Below are 22,601 nucleotides of genomic sequence, written 5' to 3' on the forward strand. Positions count from 1 at the left end.
TCTCTAAGAAGATTGTAGCTTCCTGCCCTCTTGAACTCAAATGTGGCTATGCGATTTGCTCTGGCCGATGGAATGCGAGGAGGAGTGATGTGTGTCCTTTCTGGCAGAGGCTACAAGAGACAGTGTGTGCCTCACCTTATTCTCTCTTCTTTCTGTCACTGATAACCAGAAATACTTCTGACGGCTTCTCCACCAGCTGAGGTCACATCATGGCTCTCAGCCGACCCACGATAGACACGAGGTGTGGGTGCAAACAAACCTTTGCTGTCGTGAACTACCCAGATTCTGAGATTGTTACCGTCAGTTTCAAGGAAAATGGGTTAGCTTGATGTGGGGAATATATGTGGGGAATGAGGAGCCTTTTTGGAAAGGCTAGTGGAGTGGGCTCTAGGCTAAGACTTTGCAAATGATTCCAAGAACCTGACGATAAGGAACAATTTGCCTTTGCTCCTGTGCATTTCTTGTGTCCTCTCACACTACCGCCACAACAAGCGATTGTCTCTGACATCAGCGAGGTGGCCTACAACTCAATTCAATTCTGACACTAACCAGAGCCAGCGCAGACCTCACAGGTTAAGGGCTCTCTCCCCACGAGACTGTCCCCCCCACAACTTCTGAGGCCAATTCCCAGCAGGTCCCAGGTTCCCCACAACTTCCGTCAAACGTGGCTACGAATTGGAGGCTCCCGTGACTCTCTCGCCTTGGATTTGGTTATTTGCTAGAACAGCTCATAGAACTCAGGGAAACACGTTTACCAGGTTATTAGGTAACAAAGGATATGTTAAAGGATGTGGATGGACAACCAGGTCAAGAGAGACATGGGGCAAGGTCTGAAGAACCCTGAGTACAGGAGCTTCTGTCCTCCATGGAGCTGGGGGTGTCACCAGCCCCCCAGCACGCGGCCGTGTTCACCAACCAGGTTGCTCGTTGAGACTCGTAATTTTGGGATTTTTATGGAGCTTCATCATGTAGGCGCGATTGCCCCATTAACTCAATGTCCAGCCCCTCTCTCTCCTCCAGGGGATGGGGTAAGACTGGAAGTTTCAAGCTTCTGATCATAACTTGGTCTTTCTGGTGACCAGACCCATCTAGGGGCCTATCACACCTTGCCCCATTAGAACAAAAGAGACTCGTATCACCCAGGAAATTCCGAGGGTTTTAGGAGCTCCGTGGCAGGAACTGGGACCAAAAGCCAATATACATATTTCCTATTATGTTACAGTAACTGAACCGACCCACCGGGGGGACTCCTCCCTCCACGTGAGTTGTGAGGTCACCACCCACGGCACCTTTCAGCATCCTGTTGCTTTGTCTCCGATCCAGGAAGTCGTCACCACCCAACACATAACTGCCTTTTTATGTTCTATTTTGTTGTGGGGTTTTTTTTAATTTTTTTTTTTACATTTATTTCTTTTTGAGACAGAGAGAGACAGAGCATGAACAGGGGAGGGGCAGAAAGAGGGGGGGACACAGAATCGGAAGCAGGCTCCAGGTTCTGAGCCATCAGCCCAGAGCCTGACACGGGGCTCGAACTCACGGACCGCGAGATCATGACCTGAGCTGAAGTCGGACACTTAACCGACTGAGCCACCCAGGCACCCCTATTTTGTTGTGTTTTGACTGTGGTATAACCTTCGCGTCACAAAGTACACAAACCTGAAGCCTGCAGTAGAGTTAACGCTGCTCTCTATGACACAAACACACTCGTGTAACTGCCATCATGGTGTGGAACACTTCAACGCTCCAGAAAGTTCCCTCATGCTTCTTCTCAGTCAACGTCCCACCCCCACAGTAGAGGCAACATGATAATAGTAAAGGCAACTACTATTCTGACCGATATCACCATCAATTAGGTTTGCTTATTCTAGAACTTTCTATTAGTATACAGTCTGTGCTCTTTTGTACCTGGTTCCTCGCACCAAGGATAATGCTTTTGAGATTCATCTACGTCATCACGTGCACCAGTAGCTTCTCCTGTTCATTGCTGAGTAGTATTCCATCACAACACGTCACAGATTGTATCCACACACATGTATGCGTGTGTGTGATATACAATATATGTATGAATGATATTCCCTCCTGATTGGTTAGGCATCTGATTAGCAGACGGTGGGTGCCAATCACAAATACTTTTAGACTCCCCCATATGTATATATTACATACTATATATATGTATCACATATGTAATACACATGTATTATATATACATATGTCTATACATATACATAATATATATCACATATGTGTATATACCCTATATCACATATAACATATGTTTGTTTTCAATGGATTTATCTTTATGGCTACTTACATGAAGCAGTACTGATTTTCCATGTATAAATGTTCCTTTTGAAATAAATGTATTTAAGTTAAAAAGGGAGGTCATCTTGGGGCACCAGGGTGACTCAGTCGATTAAGCCTCTGACTCTTAATTTTGGCTCAGGTCATGATCTCACAGTTTGTGGGATTGAGACCCATGAGGGGCTCTGTGCTAACAGCTCAAAGCCTGCTTGGGATTCTCTCTCTCTCTCTCTCTCTCTGCCTCTCCCCCACTCATGTTCATTCACTATCTCTCAAAATAAATAAATAAGCTTTAAAAAATAAAGAGAGAGGGGCGCCTGGGTGGCTCAGTCGGTAAAGCACGTCTGACTTCGGCTCAGGTCATGATCTCGCAGTTTGTGGGTTCACGCCCCGCGTCGGGCTCTGTGCCGACAGCTCAGAGCCTGGAACCTGCTTCAGATTCTGTGTCTCCCTCTCTCTCTGCCTCTCCCCCACTCACACTCTGTGTGTGTCTCTCTCTCTCAAAAATAAACATTAAAAATTTTTTAAAAATAAAAAGAGTTGATCTCCTTAAAAAGTGAATAATAATAATACAGGTGGGATGAAAATGTGGCAAACATTGAGAAGAGTTTATATAGGGTCATATTATTTATGATACACTCTGATATTTCTTTTTATTTTATTATTTTTTTTGTATGCTACTCACAGCCCACAAAAGTGATTTCATAACCCGTGAATAGGCTGTGACCTGAAGTTTGTGAAATATTGTTATGTAACCACTTGTGAACAAGGCCTTACCTCTTTGTCATTATGACCCTTAAACTGGGGTAGTGACCCTTCCTGAGCCCCATGCTTCAGAGACCCCGCTCTGGCCTGATCGGTTGAAACCCTACCAAGGGGCACAGAACCCCAGGGCCTTCAGGAAGCGCCCACCAGGGCGTGTGCCCCTTCTCGACCCTGCACTGGGGCCCTGGGTCCCGGAGGTCCCCATCCAAACGGCTTGGAGCCCTCCTCTCCACGGCCTGCATGACCTTCTTGGTGGGCATACCCCTGCACCAAGAGGTAGCCCAGAGGTGGTCATTTTTGGTGGGGGTGTGTGTACGGGGTTTAGATGTGCAGGCCGGGGTGTCCACACTCGTGTGTGAGGCCCCTCCCACCAATGTAAGGATCTGGAGTGTGAAGAAAAGTAGGCCGCTGTGGGCCCAGGGCCTCCTTTGGTGCTTAACCGGTTACCAATACTACCTGCCAACATTAGGGGTGAGCTGGCATTGGCCACCAGGCTCTGCACGTGGACCGGGGCTGGGGTCTCAAAGTGCCGTGGCCAGAATCCCCCGCTGACGCTCTCACCGGCCAGAATCCCCCGTGGGCCACCCTCCTGTCCCCCCTGCCTCACACCAGCCCACCTGCGTTCACTGTATTCTCTGCCCTGGCTTTGGAGCCTGCGACACCCTCACTTTACTCCTCAGGGGACCTCGTCCCTAGTCCCAGCCGCTTTCTTCCACTCCCCGGTCATGAATAATCAGAGACCACGGGCAAGGACCACAGTGCTTTACTTTTCGTCTGAACAGCGTGGGACACCAGAGCGAGGGGGGCCAGTGCCCAGGGGGCCGGGCAGCCCTCAGGGTGGGCAAGGGACTTGGGGCATCACCCCGGCTCTGTCTCCATCCGGGTCTTCCCTCTCGGGCTGGGCTCTACCAATTATTCTGTAGACCCATCGAGGGGAGGGAGGTGGCTGGGCACGGTGAGCCGGTGGGGACTCAGTCTCAGGGTGCCCCTCGATTCGGTTGCCGGCCCCTCCTTCCGATGGTCTCACCTGTTGTAATTCCGGCACAATTGGGGTAACCGTCTACACTTGCCACCTGTGGGCGAAGGAAAGGGTTCGGTCATGAGTTGGAACAAAGTTGATGATTGCATGTGCTCCGGGCACTGGAGGACAAGGCCCGTCAACCCTGCCCCTGGAGAAGCCCCAAGGCAGCCCTGAGCCAGTGATGAGGAGCACAGGGGAGAGGAACCAGCACAAGGGCTCCCCGGGGGAGCAGCCTCCCCCACACAGAGGGCCCCTTTGAGAACCCATCCTAGTTTGTGTGTTATGCATTCATTCGGCAAGTATTTGTTGTGTACCTACTATGTGCCAGGCTCTGATCTAGGCCCTGGGAACACCCCAGGGAACAGGAGTGAATAAAATCCCTGCCCTGGTAGAGCTGATTTAACAGCAGGGGAGACCGACTGAGAAAAATGACTAAGTCAAGTATGTGGACAAGTGAGGTCAGATGGTGATGTGTGCTCAGTAGAAAACTAAAGCCGGGAAGGAGGCAGGGAGGCCAGCGGCTGAGGGCATCTTCATGGTGATGACTAGAGGGGCTTCACTGAGGAGGGGACATTTGAGCAAAGACCTGAAGGAGGTGAGGGGGAAGCCAGGAAGGGTGTTCCAGGCAGAGGGCATGGCCAGTGCAAAGGCCCTGAGGTAGGAGGAGACAGGTGGGCTTAAGGGACAGCGTGGGAGGGGGGGGGGGGGTCAGGAGGCAGGACCAAAGTGAATGGGGAGGGATTTCAGAAGACAAGTCTCCTGGCTGTTGCTCTTATCACCTCCTTCTCTCTGCCCACCCCCCACCCCCCGGGGCTTACATAGCCCCAGCCACCCTGGCTTCTTCCCGTGGTTATTGCGACATGCTCAGTTCCTTCCTGCGTCTGGGGCTTTGCACTTGATGCCCCTTTCCACTGTTTTTTAAAATCGTCTTTCTCATTGACAGGGAATCTCTTCTGATGTTCTCTCTTTAGAGATAAAGTGTCGCTCCCCGTCCCTCTTGGCTTGTCATTCTGCTGTTTTCCTTACGGTGATGACCTTTCTCGTATCCACTCTGCTCATCGGGGCACTCACCTGCTTATTGTCATTCCCTCACTGGATGTGAGCTCCCCGAGGGCGGGGACCAGGGCACAGGTGGGCACAGAGCAGGTGCCCACAGATTATTGTCATTGGAACAACTTATGGCCCCAGAGCTAACTTTCAGTCTCTGCCCTCACACAGACCTGGGTCTAGTCCTTCCCTGATTTTTAGTGCTCTGTGACCTTGAGCAAACTCCCCAGTTCTCTGAGCCTCACTTGTCCCACGGCGGTGGAGGTGGGGCTGTGTGTGTGGACAGGACCCGGCTCAAAGTCAGTCTCGACTGAGGCACCTGTGTGCGACCCCTGGGTCCAGTACGGTTCGTGCACGTGGTAGCCAACTGTTTTTACTGTTCTTGGCCTCCTGCCTCCCACCTTAGCTGAGAAAAGATGTGGCTGTGTGCATTTCCTGATGGGGAAGTGAGGGGATAAAACCTGGTGGAGGTTATACGGCTTAACCGAGAGCTTGCAAACTGGTGGCCCGCGTGTTTTATTTAATCTGCAGCATTTAAAAAACTGCTTTAAGAATTAGTTTTTCTGGGGGCACCTGGGTGGCTCAGTCAGTTGAGCGTCCGACTTCGGCTCAGGTCATGATCTCACGGTTTGTGAGTTCGAGCCCCGCGTCGGGCTCTGTGCTGACAGCTCGGAGCCTGCAGCCCTGCTTTGGATTCTGTGTCTCCCTCTCTCTCTGTCCCTCCTCCACTCATGCTCTGACTCTCTGTCTCTCAAAAATAAACATTAAATAAGTAAGTAAGTAAATAAATAAATAAGACAACTCTGCTTGGGGGCCTTCAAGAACTGACCCCTCAGTCAAAGTGCAAGCCAAGGCCGCCTCTCTCCCAGTCGCGGTGCCCCCCCCCCCCCATTCTCACTGGTGAGGATGACAATGCCCGTGATGAACAGCACGGCTGCGACCAACAGCCCCCGCTTCCGGAGAGTGTCCTCGTCTGCAGAGAGAAAAACGGAGTATGGCAAGAGGGGTCTTCCTCCCTCCCTCTTCCCACATCCTCCCACAGGTAACTTACCGTAGGAGAAGGGGTTGTCCTCACTGGCGCCTGGGGGGACAGATGTGGAGCAAGTCAGAGTTCGGCAAACATTTGTGGAGTGAAGCCGTGAGTGGCAGAGTCGGTGGAGGGGTGACACTCGGTCTCTGCCTTGGGACACTTAGACCAAAAGCCTCACATGGCACACATGTGGCTCCCATCACCTCTCTACCTCAGCTTCTCACCCTCCTGCTCACCCAGATGCTCTAGCCCCACCGGCTGCCCTGTTGGTGGCCATGCCAGGTCCCTCTCACCTCAGGGCCTTTGCACTGGCCGCTGCCTCTGCCTGGGACGCCTTTCCCCCGACATCTGCATGACTCCCCCACAGCTCCTTCTCAGGGAGGTCTCCCTGGCCCTTTGCAGAAAACTACTCCCCAGTCACTCTCTAATCCTAATGCTACTTTATTTCTCTTGATGGCAGCTTTAAGCCACCTGATACACAATTCTTATAATTCGTATTTATTGTCTCTATTCCCCGACTAGAAGGTCTGCCCAATGAGGGAAGAGATTTTTGTCCGTCTTATTCACCGCTCTATCTCTAGCACCTAGAAGACAGTAGGTGCTCATGCATATGTTTCGAATGGATGAATGAACTCTATGTGACCTGTGGTCATATCATTTCCATCCACTCTTTGGGGCCGGCTGGGCCGGAAGTGGAAGAGAAGACCACACAAAGGGGAATCAAGGTGTCCCTGAAACAGAGCGACCCCCAAACTGATCTCGGATGCGTGAGTAAGTCCAGCTGAGACCAGAAGAACCACTCAACTGAGCCCAGACCAAAGTTCCAAATCGCAGACCCGAGAGCTAGGCAAACGGTTGTCATTTGAAGCCACTGTGTTTTAGGGTCATTTGCGTGCTGCGTTCATTTACGCGTTCATTCGTCTGTCGGGACATCTATCGGATGCCTGCTTATACCCACCCTCTTCCAGCCTTGAACTCATGTGTTCACCCAACACATGTTTACTGAGGACTATTTCATGCTGGGCAAGGGTCCAGGTGCTAGAAATACACAGTGAATAGGAAATAGCCTGTTTCCAGCCTGGGAAGGGAGTTACTGACCCGTCGGCCCGAGGGCAGCGTCCGGCCTGACGTCTTTGCCTGGAGATCGCCTCTTGGAGAGCGTGGTGCCTTTAGTGGGAGCGGCAGAGGGAGTGGCTAGAAGGTGGCAGAGGACAGAAGTGAGCGGGAGGAAATGAGGGACGTCGCTGACACCCTCCCCCATGTCTCCACCTTCAGTGGGCGGGCACAGCGGCCCCTCACTCCTACCCCGGGACGGCAAGGAATGGCAGGCGTGGAAATATTGAATGAGCCTGCACCCCTGGCTCCTCTCCTGGGAACTCCCGGGCTGCCTTATAATCCAGGAAGCAAAGGATAACATCTGAGCCAGGCCGGGGGGCCTCCAGGACTCAGGCCCAGCACCAGGAGAAGCAGAGCTTGGACATACTTGTAGAAAACACTGTGGAGGTCACGTCTGCTCCCAGACCAGAGATACCAGAGGCCTCCTCTCTTTAAAGCCAGGGCGCCTGGGTGGCTCAGTTGGGTAAGCCTCTGACTCTCGATGTCGGCTCAGGTCATTTCGTGAGATCGAGCCCCGCTTTGGGCTCTGTGCTGACAGTGCAGAGCCTGCTTGGGATTCTCTCTCTCCCTTTCTCTCTGCCTCTCCCCCGCTTGCATGTGCGTGCTCTCTCTCTCTCTCTCAAAAAAATAAAACACTTAAAAAAAAGGATACTGAACAAAAAGCAAATGCCACAAAGAAAACATCTGCCCTTCTGGCACTGAGAAGTGTCCCCGGTGAAGCGGTCAGCCCTGTCTGATGCCCCAGGACGAGGCCAACATACTGAAGGCCGAAAAGCTGCCTCACGAAGCCCGAGCTTCCAGACCGATCTCAGAGCCTCACTTCTTATGCATGACCTGAAAGCCAAGAATTACGAGATGTTGGGGAAAGCCTTGCCCAGAGGAAGGTTCGAGCAAGGCTGGCAGCAGGGACAGGCGCGCTGAGACACAGGAAGTGTGAAAGAGCCTCAGTGGCCCCTGCTGCTAGAGAGCCGGGCTCCAGTTGCCGTTCTGCCACTTTGGGCTGTGCGGCCCGGGCCGGCAGAGGAGCCCCTTGGGCCTCGGTTGCCTTCCTGTAGAATGGGGTTTTGACAGTTCCTACCCCGTCGGGTGCTCGCGAGCAGTGCATGAGTGAATCCAGGGAAGCCTAGCACTGTGCCCGGCACCAAGCGAGCTCCCAGCAAGCCTTGGCTGTGGCTGTTACCGTGGACGTGGCTGCATGCCTCCCTTCTGGGGACAGCTTCCCTTTTCCTTGGGGGGACTGCGCCCCCTGCCCCAGTCCCTCTGGGTCTATTGTGACACAGGCCACAAGAGGGAGCAGGTGACCCAGTCTCATCCTCCCCTGGGACCTTCCACATTCCCAGGAGGCATTCAGAGTGACAACAGAGGTGAAATTTGGGAGCTCCGAGCTTGCAGATGGCAGGGGTCATTTCCTCACGGGGCAGAAGACAAAATTCGGCACAAGAGAAACAAAAATGGGGCAGGGAGAGAGGCGCCGGGGGCTTTCGTGCTCAGACCCCGGGGACCCTGAGGCTCAGCGGTGCCTTTTACCATCTGGCCCCGTGACCCCCTCAGCCCAGTGGAATTTCGGTCACGGATAATCAGGAACACAGAATGACACAGAGTAACTCAGGTCAACGAGGATTCACAGCAAATGAATCCAGAGATGTGAGAATGTTTTTTACCATCGGGAAGCGTGGACACCGTCACTACCCACCCCCACCTCCACTTTTGTGGAAAATAGAAAAGTTCTCTTCTCCAACACACTTTACTTCCATCTGTTGTAACATTTTAATAGGCTCTGTCAGAATTAAATGCTTTACTGCCATCACTGGAAGACTATAACAATTATAAAAATCCCAAAGGGGGATGACATAGCCTTAGAGGCGATGCTCTTGTTCAGTGCCCGGTCTGCGCAACTGTGCATGCATCTCAGCCTGGGAACGGCCTAAGCTACAATACTTGCCAGTAGAGGCGGATCCTCAAATATGAGTCAGACAGGCATTGGAGGCCACCTGCTGCCTTCACCTTGGTTCAACCTCTTTTCCCACGCCTCTGAAATGTTAACTACTCACTGGTCCTGAGGGGAACTACCTTTTCCTTGACTCTTGGTCTATGCAGTTCAGGCAGGGCTGACCCTGTTCTCCACCCCCAGAACGGGCACAAGACTCAGGCCTAACCACTCAGAGCAATCCATTTCCCAGGCTTCCATTGGTCAGACATGGACATGTGACGCCAAATGGGCCAATGAGAGTAGATTTTATTCCTTGGGCTAGAGATGAGAAAAAGATCCGCTCTATTTGCTGGGTTTGTGACATAAATACAACTATGGGACCATCTTTGCCACCAAGAGAGGAAAAACCCCCGAGAACTTGAGAATGTAGACAGCAGGGCTGAGAGAGAGAGAGAGAGAGCCAGTCTGATGACCGTGCCTGAGCATGTCGATCCAGCTCTTCCTGAAATCGATGCCTCTGGACATTACAGAACATATGTAGCCAATAAATCTATTTTACTTTTAGTTGCGTTTACAGTATTTTGCAGCTGAAAACCTCCTGCTCTAACATGAAGAGGTACACAAAGGAAACACCCACATCCACATTGCCGAGCACCAGCTCTGTAAAGGAACCTGAACAAAAGAAAGTTCCAAATCTATCATGTCAGGTTTGGAAAAACACTGCATACTAGATGCTCCTGTAGAGGATGCCTGCTGCAAATACGCATTACTAAGACTCCAACAAGTCCCGCCACAAAGAAATGTGTTTAACTTTAACTCAGGAGTTTCCCAAACACCTTTGACCGCAAATCAAAACAGATTTTTTGAAAATGTATTAACAATTCCCCAAACGGGTGCTCCGAGCAATGTACTTGGGGAGCTACTGACCCAGATAAAGAATTAAACAAAATTTGTACGTTGCCCTTCTAGTCCCAGGCCCTACCTTCTGGGCCGCTCTGGCCGGTCCTCGGATCTGTGGCTGGGAGCACATCCGTTCTCGTCGGCTGTGGGGTGTGGGTCTCCTCCGTCTGCTCCTGCGTTGTTCCTACTCAGATCAGAGCAGGGAGGGAAGGCGGACAGCGCGTGAATCAGGGACGTGCACATCCATCAAACGGCAAGGGGCCCCCTCCCTCCTCTGGCTGGAGGAAATCAAAGACGGTTCTCGTTCCAAATGTCACGGTGTGGGTGGGACAGGGGGACTCTCTGGCACACGCTGGTGGCAGGGCAAATCCATGCAACCGTTCCCCAGGTGGCTTTTCCAACAAATTCCAGCGTTCGTGCCCTTTGCGCCATAGCGTGGTGGGTAAAAGCAAGGCCGTAGAGCCAGGTTCCGGGCCCCTGGTCTGAGCTGTGTCACTGACTTGTGACGCCCTGAGTGAGTGACTCCGAGCCTCTGTTTCCTTATTCTGTAAAGTTCGTTTGTTCTACCTCAGAAGGTTTGTGTGAGGACTGAATGAGAGAACACAGGAAGATATTTAGAACCACGAGCAGATTATAATAGGGGAGAAAAGCATTTGCTTAAGGAGGAACGGACGAGGTTGCTTACCATGGCACTGGGTGTAGCAAAGGCTAAGATGTTCATCAAGATGTGCACGGCTTCACTAACCGTACACAGGCACCCAGCCGGGTACCATGCAACAGCGCAAAAGAGTAAGATTGGTGTTTACATAGCAATGTGTGAGGAGCTTCCAAACATACTGCTGCACGGGGCAGTGGGGAGACCGGGGGCGGGGGGGGTGGTGGTGGAGCAAGTTTCAGAACGACTATCGTTTTGGAAATGATCCGCTCACACAAATACATCTCCCGGTCGTGATATTTTCTGCGGGCAGAAATGTGGCACAGCATCACTGGGGACCGCTCCCCTTCCAGTGCTAGCAGTGGGGACCTCTCAGAGATGGGGGAGAGAACAAGAACGGAGAAGGGGCCAAGGGATTTCATCTCACTATAATATTTTTATTATTCCCAAGCAGAACAGGTTTGGGTATTACTATATCATTAAATATTAATGGGAAAAATTAGGGAGCACTTTCTGAACTGTTACACTCCCAAGACAAAGTTCAAAAAGGACTCGAAAACTCAAAAAAGGAAAAAAGTCCAAGAGATTAAAGGAAGAAATGAATGGCCTTGGTGCATGGGGGCATTCCTGGGGTGGTTGCAAAGCTCTAGTCCTTGAGCTGGGTGGTGGTGACACAGGGGCTCAATTCAGAGTAATTTGTTAAGTGGTACACTTATGGGTTTTGTACTTTTCTATATGCGTATTATTTTTCACAACTGCAAAAGATGTGCTTTCACAGAAGTGGATGTGGGCGGCTGTCTGCCCCACCACAAAGTAAACCAGAGGATTCAGAGCCGGAGGACTGAAATGAGTAACAAAGGAGTCAGAATGTGGGAAGAAGAGAGGGACTAGTGTCTGTCTCAGGCCTCCGCCCCCACGCCCTCCGCATGCCCCACTCACCACCAGCCTGCAGAGATGTCTGAGGGGTGGACTGGGACTCTGGGTGGACTGTGTCTGGAGTCCGGAAACAGGGAGAGAAGAGAGAGAAGATGTGGAGAAGGTTCATGGATGGAGGAACAGGGGGTTTGCTCTACTATTCAACTTTGATATAGTTGAGATGACTTAATTAACCCAGCCATTTGCTGATTGCCCAATTGCCAGGCCAGTACCTCCCCTGCCTCAGCCCTCCCCTCCCATAGATGCACACTCCCCTATTTAGCATTCACCACCTCTGGTAAGAGCCCCTGGAACTTTCTTTATGAACCACCCTTCCCCGATTCTTGGTCCACTTCATTCAGTGGGGTTGGCACCAGGTTGGTGCTATGCCACAATCCAGCTATGCCACGTTTGCTGGACTGGGGAAAGGGAAATGCCCTTTCCTCTGGCTTCTTAGCAGGTAAGACGGAAGCCTCAGGGGCCACTTTGGCCTCATAAAAGGAGAATCTACCTGAGAATGAAGTGAACACAGGAAAAACAGAGCCAAGAGATGGAGGCAGGTTCCTGATAGCATCATTTGAGCACCTAGACTGAGCCATGCCTGACAGTCTATCCCTGGGCTTTTCAGTTGCACAACCCAAAATTCCCGATTGGCCCAAGCTTGAGATTTTTGTGGCTGCTGTCATTTGCAGTGACAGGATCTTGACAGACCCAAGCCTCTTTCCTCACCTGGGGTTTGAGTCAGGGCATGAATGCTCACAATGGTTGTGTCTGTTGAAGGAATGGATGTGGTCTCCTTCAATGTCTGTCCTGGGAGATCAAGGACGAGAAGTCAGAGAGGAGCCTCCGGTCCTCCTTCTCTCACCAAAACCCCACCTTCCCCTCCCTTCTGAAACTGTGGGCGGTAACTCAGAATATCCTGGTGGAACAGCAGACAGATGCTTGAATGGAGGTATCCACCCATAGTCCTGGAAGTGCTTTACAAAATGATGATGCCCAGCACCCTTCCTCCAGCCCCTCTTCCTGCCCGTCCTTGTGGGGTGGGAGAGGCAGTTTAGCCTAGTGAGCCCAGGTCCATCCTAAAGTCAGCCAGGGCCCCGGCCTCAAATTCTGCTCCCCCAAATTCCCTGGCCATGTGACCTGGGGCAGGTGGAGTCCCCTCTCTGAGCCTCATCTGTCTCATCTGCGAAGTGGGGATAATCACTGACTCTGTGATGGGAAAAGATAGGGTCAAATAGGCAGAGAGGGAAAGGTTAGGACCTGAGGTCCCTGCGTGGGGAAAAACACATATTTTGGAACAATGCTGGGAGGGTCTGACTCCCTTGGGCATAGGGTCCCTTTTAAGAACATAACAGACAGCACTTACTCCCCCTCAGGGTCCCCTCAGGAATTGGACAATCAAAATTCCTAATTAAAATAAGGAAAACATAAAACTTCTGTTATACAAGGGACAGTAGGACCATAGTCTGACTCCTCACACAATGGAATTGAGCCAATCAGGAAAAGAGAACCCAGAACCTAGAGTGATCAAGCCAATAAAGGTAGGACCTGAGAAGGAACAAGGGGGGAGGGAAGAGGGGTGACCAAAATCATATAGAACAAAGTCCCTATTGTCACGCGCCTCTTGTTATGGGCGTTCACTTTCGAATGTCCCCTCTCTGCAAAGAGACCTTTCATACTATTCTTACTGTAATACTATTTCATACTATTCTTTTTTTTTAATGTCTTTATTTTTGACACAGAGAGAGACAGAACGTGAGCAGGGGAGGGGCAGAGAGAAAGGGAGACACAGAATCCGAAGCAGGCTCCAGGCTCTAAGCTGTCAGCACAGAGCCTGATGCGGGGCTCAAACTCATGGACTGTGAGATCATGACCTGAGCTGAGGTCGGACGCTTACCCAACTGAGCCACCCAGGCACCCCTATTTCATACTATTCTTTTTTTTTTAATTTTTTTTAACGTTTATTTATTTTTGAGACAGAGAGAGACAGAGCATGAATGGGGGAGGGTCAGAGAGAGAGGGAGACACAGAATCCGAAACAGGCTCCAGGCTCTGAGCGGTCAGCACAGAGCCCGACGCGGGGCTCGAACTCACGGACCGCGAGATCATGACCTGAGCTGAAGCCGGACGCTCAACCGACTGAGCCACCCAGGCGCCCCCATACTATTCTTACACTCTAATAAACTTTTGCCTGCTGCTCATTTTATTCTGTGTCCACCTCTTCATTCTTTGAAGTGGCTAAACAATGAACACTGGGTATTGAGGTTTAAAAAAAAAAAATCCTGTAACATTTCTTTGGGGGCTTGTCTAGGATGTTAACGTCTTCCAACCGTAAGTAAATAACAGCTGGCATCCCCTCTTTTCTTTCTATCTTAAATAAAACCTCACACTAAATAATTGGTACCCACCCACCAGTTAAGAGCAAACAGTGTGTATGTCGTCCTCAAGTCTCGGGTGACAGGCTCCTTGGGTCTCCTCCCATCTGATCTCCCAATGTAGTTGGGAATGTTGGTGTGGTGGACTCTCAACTTCCTTTCGAGAAGAACCTCTGGATGTGTGGGACTTAGGGGAGGCCAAACAGCCATTGATGGGTCCTGACCAAGGCTACTCTTTGGTGGAGGCCCGAAGGCCATCAGCAGAACCTGATCCCTGACTGCCCACTTGGGTATCCGGTGGAATTTTCCTCTTTCTGTCTTGGCCAGCCTCTCTTTTCCTTTGGGAAGTGAGTGGAAAAGCCCAGGACTGATCTCTCTGATATCCTCGTAGGAGGGATCCAGGTGACTTCCAAGGGTCCTACTCACAGGTTTCCCAAATGCAACGGAAAGCGGCCCTGTACCTGCTTCCATTTCTGACCCTCTGACATGGTTCACCACCTCCCAGGGCCCCATTTTTTACCTTTCATTTTCAAACGCCTCTTGCAGAGCAGAGAGCAGGACTTACTTCAACCCCTTCTGGGCTCACCACCCTCCTCCTGCCCCTGATGCCCACAGGGGGATGGAGAGAAGACATTTGGCCGGCTCCCACAAGGTACAGATGATAATTAGAGCCAACTGTCTCTGGTCAGTCTACGTCAGGACAGGGACTTTAAGGAATATTCCCAAGCAGCTGCCGAACACCCTTCTGTTTCAGAGAGGTTTCCTGACTTCTCTGGCTTGACACGGACTCTCCATTTCCAGTTTTTGGTGGGAAAAAAAAATCTGCATCTGCTCATCTGTCCAAGCTGACAGGCTTTAGAACCAGGAGACCTGTTTCTCTGCCTTCCGGGCTTTTATTTGTCTCTAGGCTTCTTGGTGACACCTCACCTCTTCTGCCTTCCCCTCATTCCTCCTGTCTCTGCACCAGCTTGGGTGCAGCCTGCCTAACTGGTTCCTCTACCTTTCAGGGGCCTCCAGCAACACGGGTTCCTCCTCCTCCCCTCACTGTCAAGGAACAAAAAACACCCCCTTAGACTTACACCGCCCACTTCAGATTCCCTCACTGGTGCCCCAGGTAAAAATTGACAATGGGGAACAAATTGATTGACTTTTAAATGGATACAGATGGAACATAATTCGGTATTTAAACTAACGTAAGTTTGTTGGTTTAATTAAGGTAGACAGGTCTTTGGAGCTATGAGCATTAAATACATGAAACTTTTTCTGGTTTACTGAAGGCCGAGTAATCACATGCTATCTCTGTTACAGTTCATCAGCAAAAGGGTGACTTCAAATGATGGTTAATTTTGTCTGTCTCAAAGTGTTCATGGGTAATTGCTAAGATAGCTTTCAGGGTCTTCAATAACTTGAAACTTTAAAGTTTTGCTTGGGTACTAAACTGGATTCAATTCATTTGGACATTTAAAAAAGCATGAAATGTGTAAGAAAGATATAAGAAATGGAAATACGTACCTTTTCGTTGAAGGTTTAAAAAAAAAAAAGTAATATTGTCCTAAATGAGGCTGGTTGTTTGGAGAGAAATGGCTTGGGACAAAATCTAAAAGTTATAGAAGGTTTGTAAAGGAAAAAAATGTCACCAAAGTTTTTTTTTTCTCTTTTGTCTGTCCAAAAAGATGGAAAGAACTATGATTTTAACCAAAATGGCAGGACAGCATGCCCTTTTGAGTTGTTTTGCTCGAGCTCTGATTAAAAAATTGCCCTTCCTTTGATCTGAAGGCTGGGGAGATGATGGTGATGTCCTCACTGCTGGCCTCCAAATGCTCTACGTTTGTGTTGTTTCTGCAAGGTGGAGGAATGGGTGCCTGTGCCATACGATGGATGGAGGACTGTGATAAATGAAGGGCTTTTTTTTTAATGTTTATTTTTTATTCTTGAGAGGGGTAGCAGGAGCAGGGCAGGGACAGAGAGAGGGGGAGACAGAGGATCCAAAGCAGGCTGTGCTCTGACAGCAGCGAGTCTGATGTGGGACTCAAACTCATGAACTGAGATCACGGCCTGAGCCAAAGTCGGATGCTCAACCAACTGAGCCACCCAGGCGCCCCTATAAAGGGCTTTTACCCGGATACATGGGAGCCATTTTGCTACACTTAGCCCAGTGTATGCCGACTTGTACCAATCTAGATACTTTAAGGTGGACACCCACATGGCTGGAACATATTTATGTGGGCACTGCTGGAAAAAAAACAGGCGAATAGACCTCAACTTTGGCCCTTTTAGCCCCCCTCAACAGCCAATTTTATCCTTACGAGAAATGGCTTTCGCCAGCCTTCTGAAATATATTTGTAGCCTTCTGAAATATATTTGTTAAGAGGAACAATTTTATTATGATCAATATGTAAATTACTATTGGGCCAAGATAAAATTAGTACATCCTTCTACAACCAGGGGAGTCTTGCTTGGTCACAGTCGGTATCCCCCAAAGTCCCACAGGCAGGAAACGGAGGGGTCAGAGAAATCGGGAAGACAAGGTCAGCTCTGGGGGGTAGAGTCAAGCCTGGGTAATAGCGACTATTTCCAGCACCTCTCAAGACTGACAGGGCTTTCGGCTGCCAGTCGCATAGCCAGCCAAACTGCGGGGCCAGATGAGGTTTCTCCTGGCCAGCTATAGGAAACTGAGGTAAGAGACGCCTTTTCTTCTTTTTCCTATAGATGGGCAATTCCCCAACCGAGGCCAGTACTCTCCTTCGGGACGTATTCTAAAAAATTGGGATGATTTTGACCCACAAACCCTAAAGAAAAGCGACTCATTTTCCTTTGCACCAAGGCTGGGTCCCAATACAAATTGGAGGAGGAAACCTGGCCACCAGAGACAAGTAACAATTAGAACACTATCCTACAATTGGACTTGTTCCCAAACGTGAGGGGAGATGGGGAGACGCCCCCCATGTCCAGTGTTCTGGGGCCTTCGGAGAAAATTGAGATAGATGTCAGCAATGTAAGGTCGATCCTGGCCTACTGGCAACCCTTTCCAAGGGTTCACAACTAAGGAGGGAGAAAACTAAGGTCCCTTGCCTGTACCCAAAGGGGACCTAGGGAAGGAGGAAGGGAAGTCTTCCCCCTCAACCTCCTCGGGTCCCCCATCTGTACATCCAGACTGAAAAAACGTGCACTTCTGCTCCCCTCTGCCCACCTTACCCAGGCCCTCCCTGCAACGTAACAGGTGTGTTTCCCCTCACGGAAGCTAGAGGGCCCGGGCTGGGGGGGGGGAGAAACGGATGCAAGGAGGCACCGCTACGATAAGATTGCAAGATTTTACGTTACAAGATTTAAGACAGATAAAAGATCTAGGTAAATTTTGATGATCCGGATAAGTATACAGAGGCTTTTCAGAGAGAATTACACTATGTTTTTGAATTGACCTAAAAAGATATAATGCTTCTGTGGCATCAGACTCTCAATGAAACAGAGAAGCGTGGGGTTCTGGGAGCGGCTGAAAGCTATGGGGACGAGCAACTCATTAATTATCATGGGACTGGAGGTCCTATAGGGAGCTCCCAGTTCCCTACTGGGGCCCAGGCAGCCCCAATCCCAAGATCCTACTTGGGACTATGACCATCCCATTGAGGAATGGTATTGCCACCACTTCCAAGCTTGTGTTTTGGAGAAATTAAGGAGGTCTAAGGTTAAATCTTGAAATGACACCGAATTAGCCACTCGCTTACAGACACAGGATGAAAACTCAGTGGTCTTCCTGGAAAGGTGAAGGGAGGCTCTCATTAAATATGCGGTTATCTTCCCTAACACCCCTGAGGCTGACACAATTCTAGAGGACAAATTTGTCACTCCATCAGCTCCAGATATTCAGAGAAGGCTGCAAAAATTGGCTGTTTTCCCAGAAGGGACCCTGAAGGACTCTTATGAGCTGCCACTTGGGTATATTACAACCAAGATCAAGAGTAAAATAAAGAACAGGAAAGGAGGCTTAGGGGAAAAAAGCTGAGGCCTTAGTTGTGGCCTTATGTACTATGTCGGACCGGACCTCCTGAGGTTCTGGTACCAAGTGCCACTTACGAGAATGTCCTCAGAGGGGACAACCAAAGTTCAAACCCCATAAGCCATACCCCTTGTGTGGAAACAGTCACTGGGAAAACAGAGTGCCCTCGGGGACCTCTATCTGCAAGGGTTCAGATGACCAGTGTCCCTGAAAGGGACTGCTGGGGTCCAGGGCTCTTCACGGTGGCTCCCCCAAACCAGCTACCTATCGGAAACCCAGAGCCTCGGGTAACTCCAGACATAGAAGGAAAACTGGTCGATTTCCTTCCTGACACCGGAGCCACCTTTTCTGTCCTCCTTTCCACTCCTGGCCAATCAGCCAAACGCAGCGTAGCAACTAGAGGCGTCTCCAGAAAACTTATGACTAAATTTTTCTCTCAGCCACCGGGTGCATTACGGGGAGACTTGAATTTTTCACATTCTTTTTTGATAATGCCAAAGAGCCCTAGTCCCTTGCTAGGAAGGGCCATTATAACTAAATTAGGGACGAGAGCCCTCCTCGCTCCAGGACGGATAAACGATTGCCTAAACTCCTAGCAATCTGGGTATTGAAGATCAATCTTTCCTTGAGGTAAAATTAAATACACCTCATGGGGTTGTTCCTATGGAAGCCGGATGGCCAGAGGAAGGTTTGAGGATCAAGAACCAAGCACCAGTTCAGGTGCTTAATTATTCTAACCTACAATATCACAAGATCCAAATAAATACGGAAGAGGGAGAAAAGGCTATAGTTACACTGAGTTTAAAAAAAAAAAAAAAAGGACCAAACATGTCAGGGATTCTTGAGGATGGCTACCACGCGTCTTTTCCTGTAGGAGCCATTGCATTTGGAATATTGACGCTTGTTGGTCTAACATTCTTTGTGTATGTCATTTCGAGATGCCGTCGCATAGGCCAGAAAAATAAGACGTCCGAGAAAATTCTGCTGGCCCAGATGTTCCAAACACCCTCCCATTATATCGGCCCTCTGGATCGACCTCTAAACCTGCCCTAACTGCCGTTCCCCTATCATCGCCCCCCTTCAGCAGGAAGCAGTTAAGAAGCGTCAGCCAACGTCCCAGTTCCTAACGGTAGTTAGAAAGCACGTGTTCAGAGCGCGGACTGTGATAGGAAAGATAGGGTCAAATAGGCAGAAAGGGAAAGATTAGGACGTGAGGCCCCTGGGTGGAGAAAAACACATATTTTGGAGCAATGCCGGGAGCATCTGACCACAGCGAACCCCCACGGGCGCGTAAAGTTCCTCTTAAGAATGTAACAGACCTTGGGGCACCTGGGTGGCTCAGTCAAGCATCCGACTCTTGATTTCGCCTCAGGGTCATGATTTAATCTCACAGATCATGAGTTTGAGCCCCTCGTGACCCCCGAGTCAGGCTTTGAGCTGACAGCTTGGAGCCTGCTTGGGATTCTCTCTCTCTCTCTCTCTCTCTCTCCCTTTCTCTGTGCCCCTACCCTGCTCACACACACACACTCTCTCTCAAAATAAATAAATAGACTTAAAAAAAAAAAAAAAAAGAATGTGACAGACACCACTTACTCCCCTCAGGGTCCCCTCAGGAATCTGACAATCAAAATACCTAACTAAAATAAGTAAAACATAAAACTTATGTTATACAAGGGACAGTAGGACCACAGTCTGACTCCCCACACAAGGGAATCGAGCCAATCAGGAATGGACAGCCCAGCACCTAGAGTCAATAAGCCAATGAAGGTAGGACCTGAGAGGAAACAAGGGAGAAGGGATCGGGGGGCGACCAGAAGCCTACAAAACGAAGCCCCTTGCCTACAGTCCCGGGCATTCACTTTCGAATGTCTCCTCTCTGCGAAGAGAGCTTGCACACAACTCTACTAAACTTTCGCCTGCTGCTCATTTTATTCTATGTCCACCTTTTTTCATTCTTCGAAGTGGTTCGAGACAACGAACCCCGGTATTGAGGTTAAAAGTGAAATCCTGTAACAAATCTACTTCTCAGGGCTGGAGAGGGTGAAATGACATGGCCGAGGACAGGGTCTCCCCCACTCCCTGATAGGCAGCCATCGCTGGAGACAGCCACTGCCCTGCCCTGGCCCAGCCTCCGTCCTCTCCTGCCTGGACACCGGAGCCACTCTGCCCTGGGCTCTCTGCCCTCATCCCCACCCCCCTGCAATCTGCTCCCCACTCGCAGCCAGAGGGGCCCTGTGAATCCCTGAGTCAGGTCAAGGCCCTGCTGGCACAGAGCGCCCTCTTTTCTTCTAGTGAAAGCCAAGGTACTCATGGGGCCCTTCCCTTCCCCACTCCATGTGGTCTCCTGTCCCCGCTCTGACCTCTCCTCTTCCCAGCCTGCCCTCGTCCACCCCAACCCTGCTTCCTGGCCTGCCTGCTGTTCCTCACACCCACTAGACAGCACTCATACCCCAGGTATCTGCTTGGCTCACTCCCTCATCTCCTTTGAGTGTCTGCCCAAATGTCACCTTCTGATGAGGTCTTCCCTGGCCACCCTGTCTCAAGAATCTTCATTACCCTGTTCTGTGTTTCTCCGTAGCCCCTACAACCTTCTAGCGTGCTATATCATTTACTGATGGATTGTTTATTGCCTGTGTCTCAACTAGAACGTGAACTTCTGTTTCATGTGTTGCCGCTTCCCCAGTGCCTAGGATAAGATCTGGCACATAGTAGCTGCTCATTGAATACCTGGTGAGAGGCTGAAAGAAAAAATGAAAACCATTTTATCAAAAAGAAATGGGGCAGCTTCCGTGGAGGGCATGCCCTGGGTGCTGGGAGCGAGAATGACGGCCGTATCCCAGGCTCTCCACTCACTAGCCTCTGGCACAGGGCACTTCCCTTGCCTGAGCCTCAGTTTCTTCATCCATAAAATGGGCATGGCAGACCGTGTAACAGAGTAGAGCCGAAGTTACCCGAGGTCACACATGCAGCACCTGCCGTGTAGAAAGCACCTGCCAAGGCTCACCGTGGGTACCGCTTTCAGGAAACACTTCCCAGGTAAGGGTGACATTTCTCTAGCTCTTGGACCCACCCCAGCTCCCCCCCCCCCCTTGGCCTCACTGTGTATCACGGGGGTATCCAGGGAGCTGATTTGCTGGGACCCTGGGGTTCCTGGCCACTGACAAGAAAACTAACACCAACCTCCCTGCCAAATCAAACTCAGTGAGTTCTTCTGGGAGGTGAGATGGAAAGTGCCCAGCAGGACAGGCTCTGGCCAGACTCGTTGGAAGCGGCCACCTAGGTGTGAAGTGTCCAGACAGCGTAACCCTGGCCCCCTCATCAAGACACCCCCCCCCCCCCTTCCTGGTGCTGGCTCAGCAGGACGGTGAACCTTACCTCTGGTGGGGAGAAGCAGGCCAACGATGGTGAGGAGACACAGGCAACCAGAGGGCGACATCTATTGGGTGAGCGGGAGCCGGGGTCAGTCATGATGTCAGGGAGGCAGGCCCAGGGCAGCGCCACCCCCCACCCCCTCCCCGCCTGCCCCTCAGGTCCTGCAGCCCCCTCCTTACCCTGAGCGAGCACCTGTGGCTTCAAGGACCCCCTGCCAAGGCTGACAGCTGCTCTTCCAGGACAGGGGGAGGGTTTTAGAAGTGGGGGACCCGGCAACCACCCCCTTCTTCCATATGCAGATCCCCAAAGGAAACAAGAAGCATCAGACCCATCTGGACTTCCAGTAGCAGTCGCTGCACAGGGACACCCTTGGGGCCGAGAACTCACTCCACAGAGACTGACCCTACAGGGTGCAGGGGTAGAGCAGGGGGCCTGGTGCCTCCCTCTGGGCTGTCCCCAGAGCCGAGGAGTCAGCAAGGAGGGGAAAGAGGAAGAATGAGTAATGTGCTCCCGATCTCAGAGGAAAAAGTGAGCTGGTGTGAGGGGCCTCGTGAGGGGACAATGGAGCAGGATGCTGGGCACTTCGAGAACTGGTCCGAGAGGGATGGCGGAGAGCTGGGGAGACTGAGGCAGGAGGAAGAGGGGCCGGCGGGAGCCCGCCGTGGTGCCGAAGAGCAGGCGCAGAGACGTGAGCAGGAGTCGGGGGCAGAGAGGCGGGGAGGGGGAAAGATCAGCCCTCCAGGCACCTGAGCCCGGCCCCTGGGCAGAGGGGAGGCAGGCGCAGGCTGATCGCAGGAGAGACTTACGTCAGTGCTGGGGGTCCCAAGCCGGCAGCCTCGTGGACAGAGGGCAGCGGCGGTGGCGGCGTCCCGGCGGAGGGTGTGGCCAGGGGAGAGCTGGCGGGCGGGGACCAAGACGGGCTCAGTCATTTCCTCTCGGGTTTCCTGGCTTCAGAGCCCGCGGTGGGAGCAGGAGGGGGAGTCGCGGAGGGCGATGGGGGGCAGGGGGGAGAGGCCGGGCAGCGGCCTCCACCCACCCGCTGCGGGGGTGGGAGGGAGGGTGGAGGGAGAGCGGGAGAGCGCAGGCAGGTCTCGGTGGGTGGGGCTCCTTTGGGGAGGAAGGGGAGCGGGGGCGGGGTGTCTACTCCTGGGTCTGGGGTGGGAGAGACGGTAAAGAGCAA

The 22,601-nt window shown here is 51.3% G+C and overlaps 1 protein-coding gene across 5 annotated transcripts; it reads right to left on the reverse strand.

Moving 5' to 3' along the window:
• Positions 1 to 3,813: 3,813 nt before the first annotated feature.
• On the reverse strand, positions 3,814 to 22,383 carry FXYD5 (FXYD domain containing ion transport regulator 5). Of its 5 annotated transcripts, XM_042919144.1 has the most exons (10): positions 22,228 to 22,266; positions 21,601 to 21,707; positions 21,425 to 21,485; positions 12,410 to 12,490; positions 11,705 to 11,758; positions 10,193 to 10,294; positions 7,263 to 7,358; positions 6,186 to 6,215; positions 6,033 to 6,107; positions 3,814 to 4,139 (listed from the first exon to the last, which is right to left on the reverse strand). In XM_042919144.1, exons 3-10 carry the CDS (start codon positions 21,483 to 21,485, stop codon positions 4,090 to 4,092), a joined length of 549 nt encoding a protein of 182 aa, XP_042775078.1. In that variant the 5' UTR covers positions 21,601 to 21,707; positions 22,228 to 22,266; the 3' UTR covers positions 3,814 to 4,089. The 5 variants fall into 5 exon arrangements, with proteins under 5 accessions (XP_042775078.1, XP_042775075.1, XP_042775076.1 ...); XM_042919141.1 differs by lacking the exon at positions 21,601 to 21,707 and having other exon boundaries at positions 22,228 to 22,349; XM_042919142.1 differs by lacking the exons at positions 11,705 to 11,758; positions 21,601 to 21,707 and having other exon boundaries at positions 22,228 to 22,378.
• Positions 22,384 to 22,601: the final 218 nt, after the last annotated feature.

This window comes from Panthera leo, chromosome E2 (assembly GCF_018350215.1).
Source record: "Panthera leo isolate Ple1 chromosome E2, P.leo_Ple1_pat1.1, whole genome shotgun sequence".
In the NCBI taxonomy this organism is placed as follows: Eukaryota; Metazoa; Chordata; class Mammalia; order Carnivora; family Felidae; genus Panthera; species Panthera leo.

Coding starts and splice junctions, on each gene's coding strand:
- FXYD5 (XM_042919142.1), bottom strand. CDS start 22,350: ATGACTGAGCCCGTCTTGGTCCCCGCCCGCCAGCTCTCCCCTGGCCAC. Junction 10,295..12,409: donor TGCCCTGACTCAAACCCCAG/GTGAGGAAAGAG, acceptor TGATCTGAGTAG/GAACAACGCAGGAGCAGACG. Junction 4,140..6,032: donor GGGCATTGTCATCCTCACCA/GTGAGAATGGGG, acceptor CTTCGCCCACAG/GTGGCAAGTGTAGACGGTTA.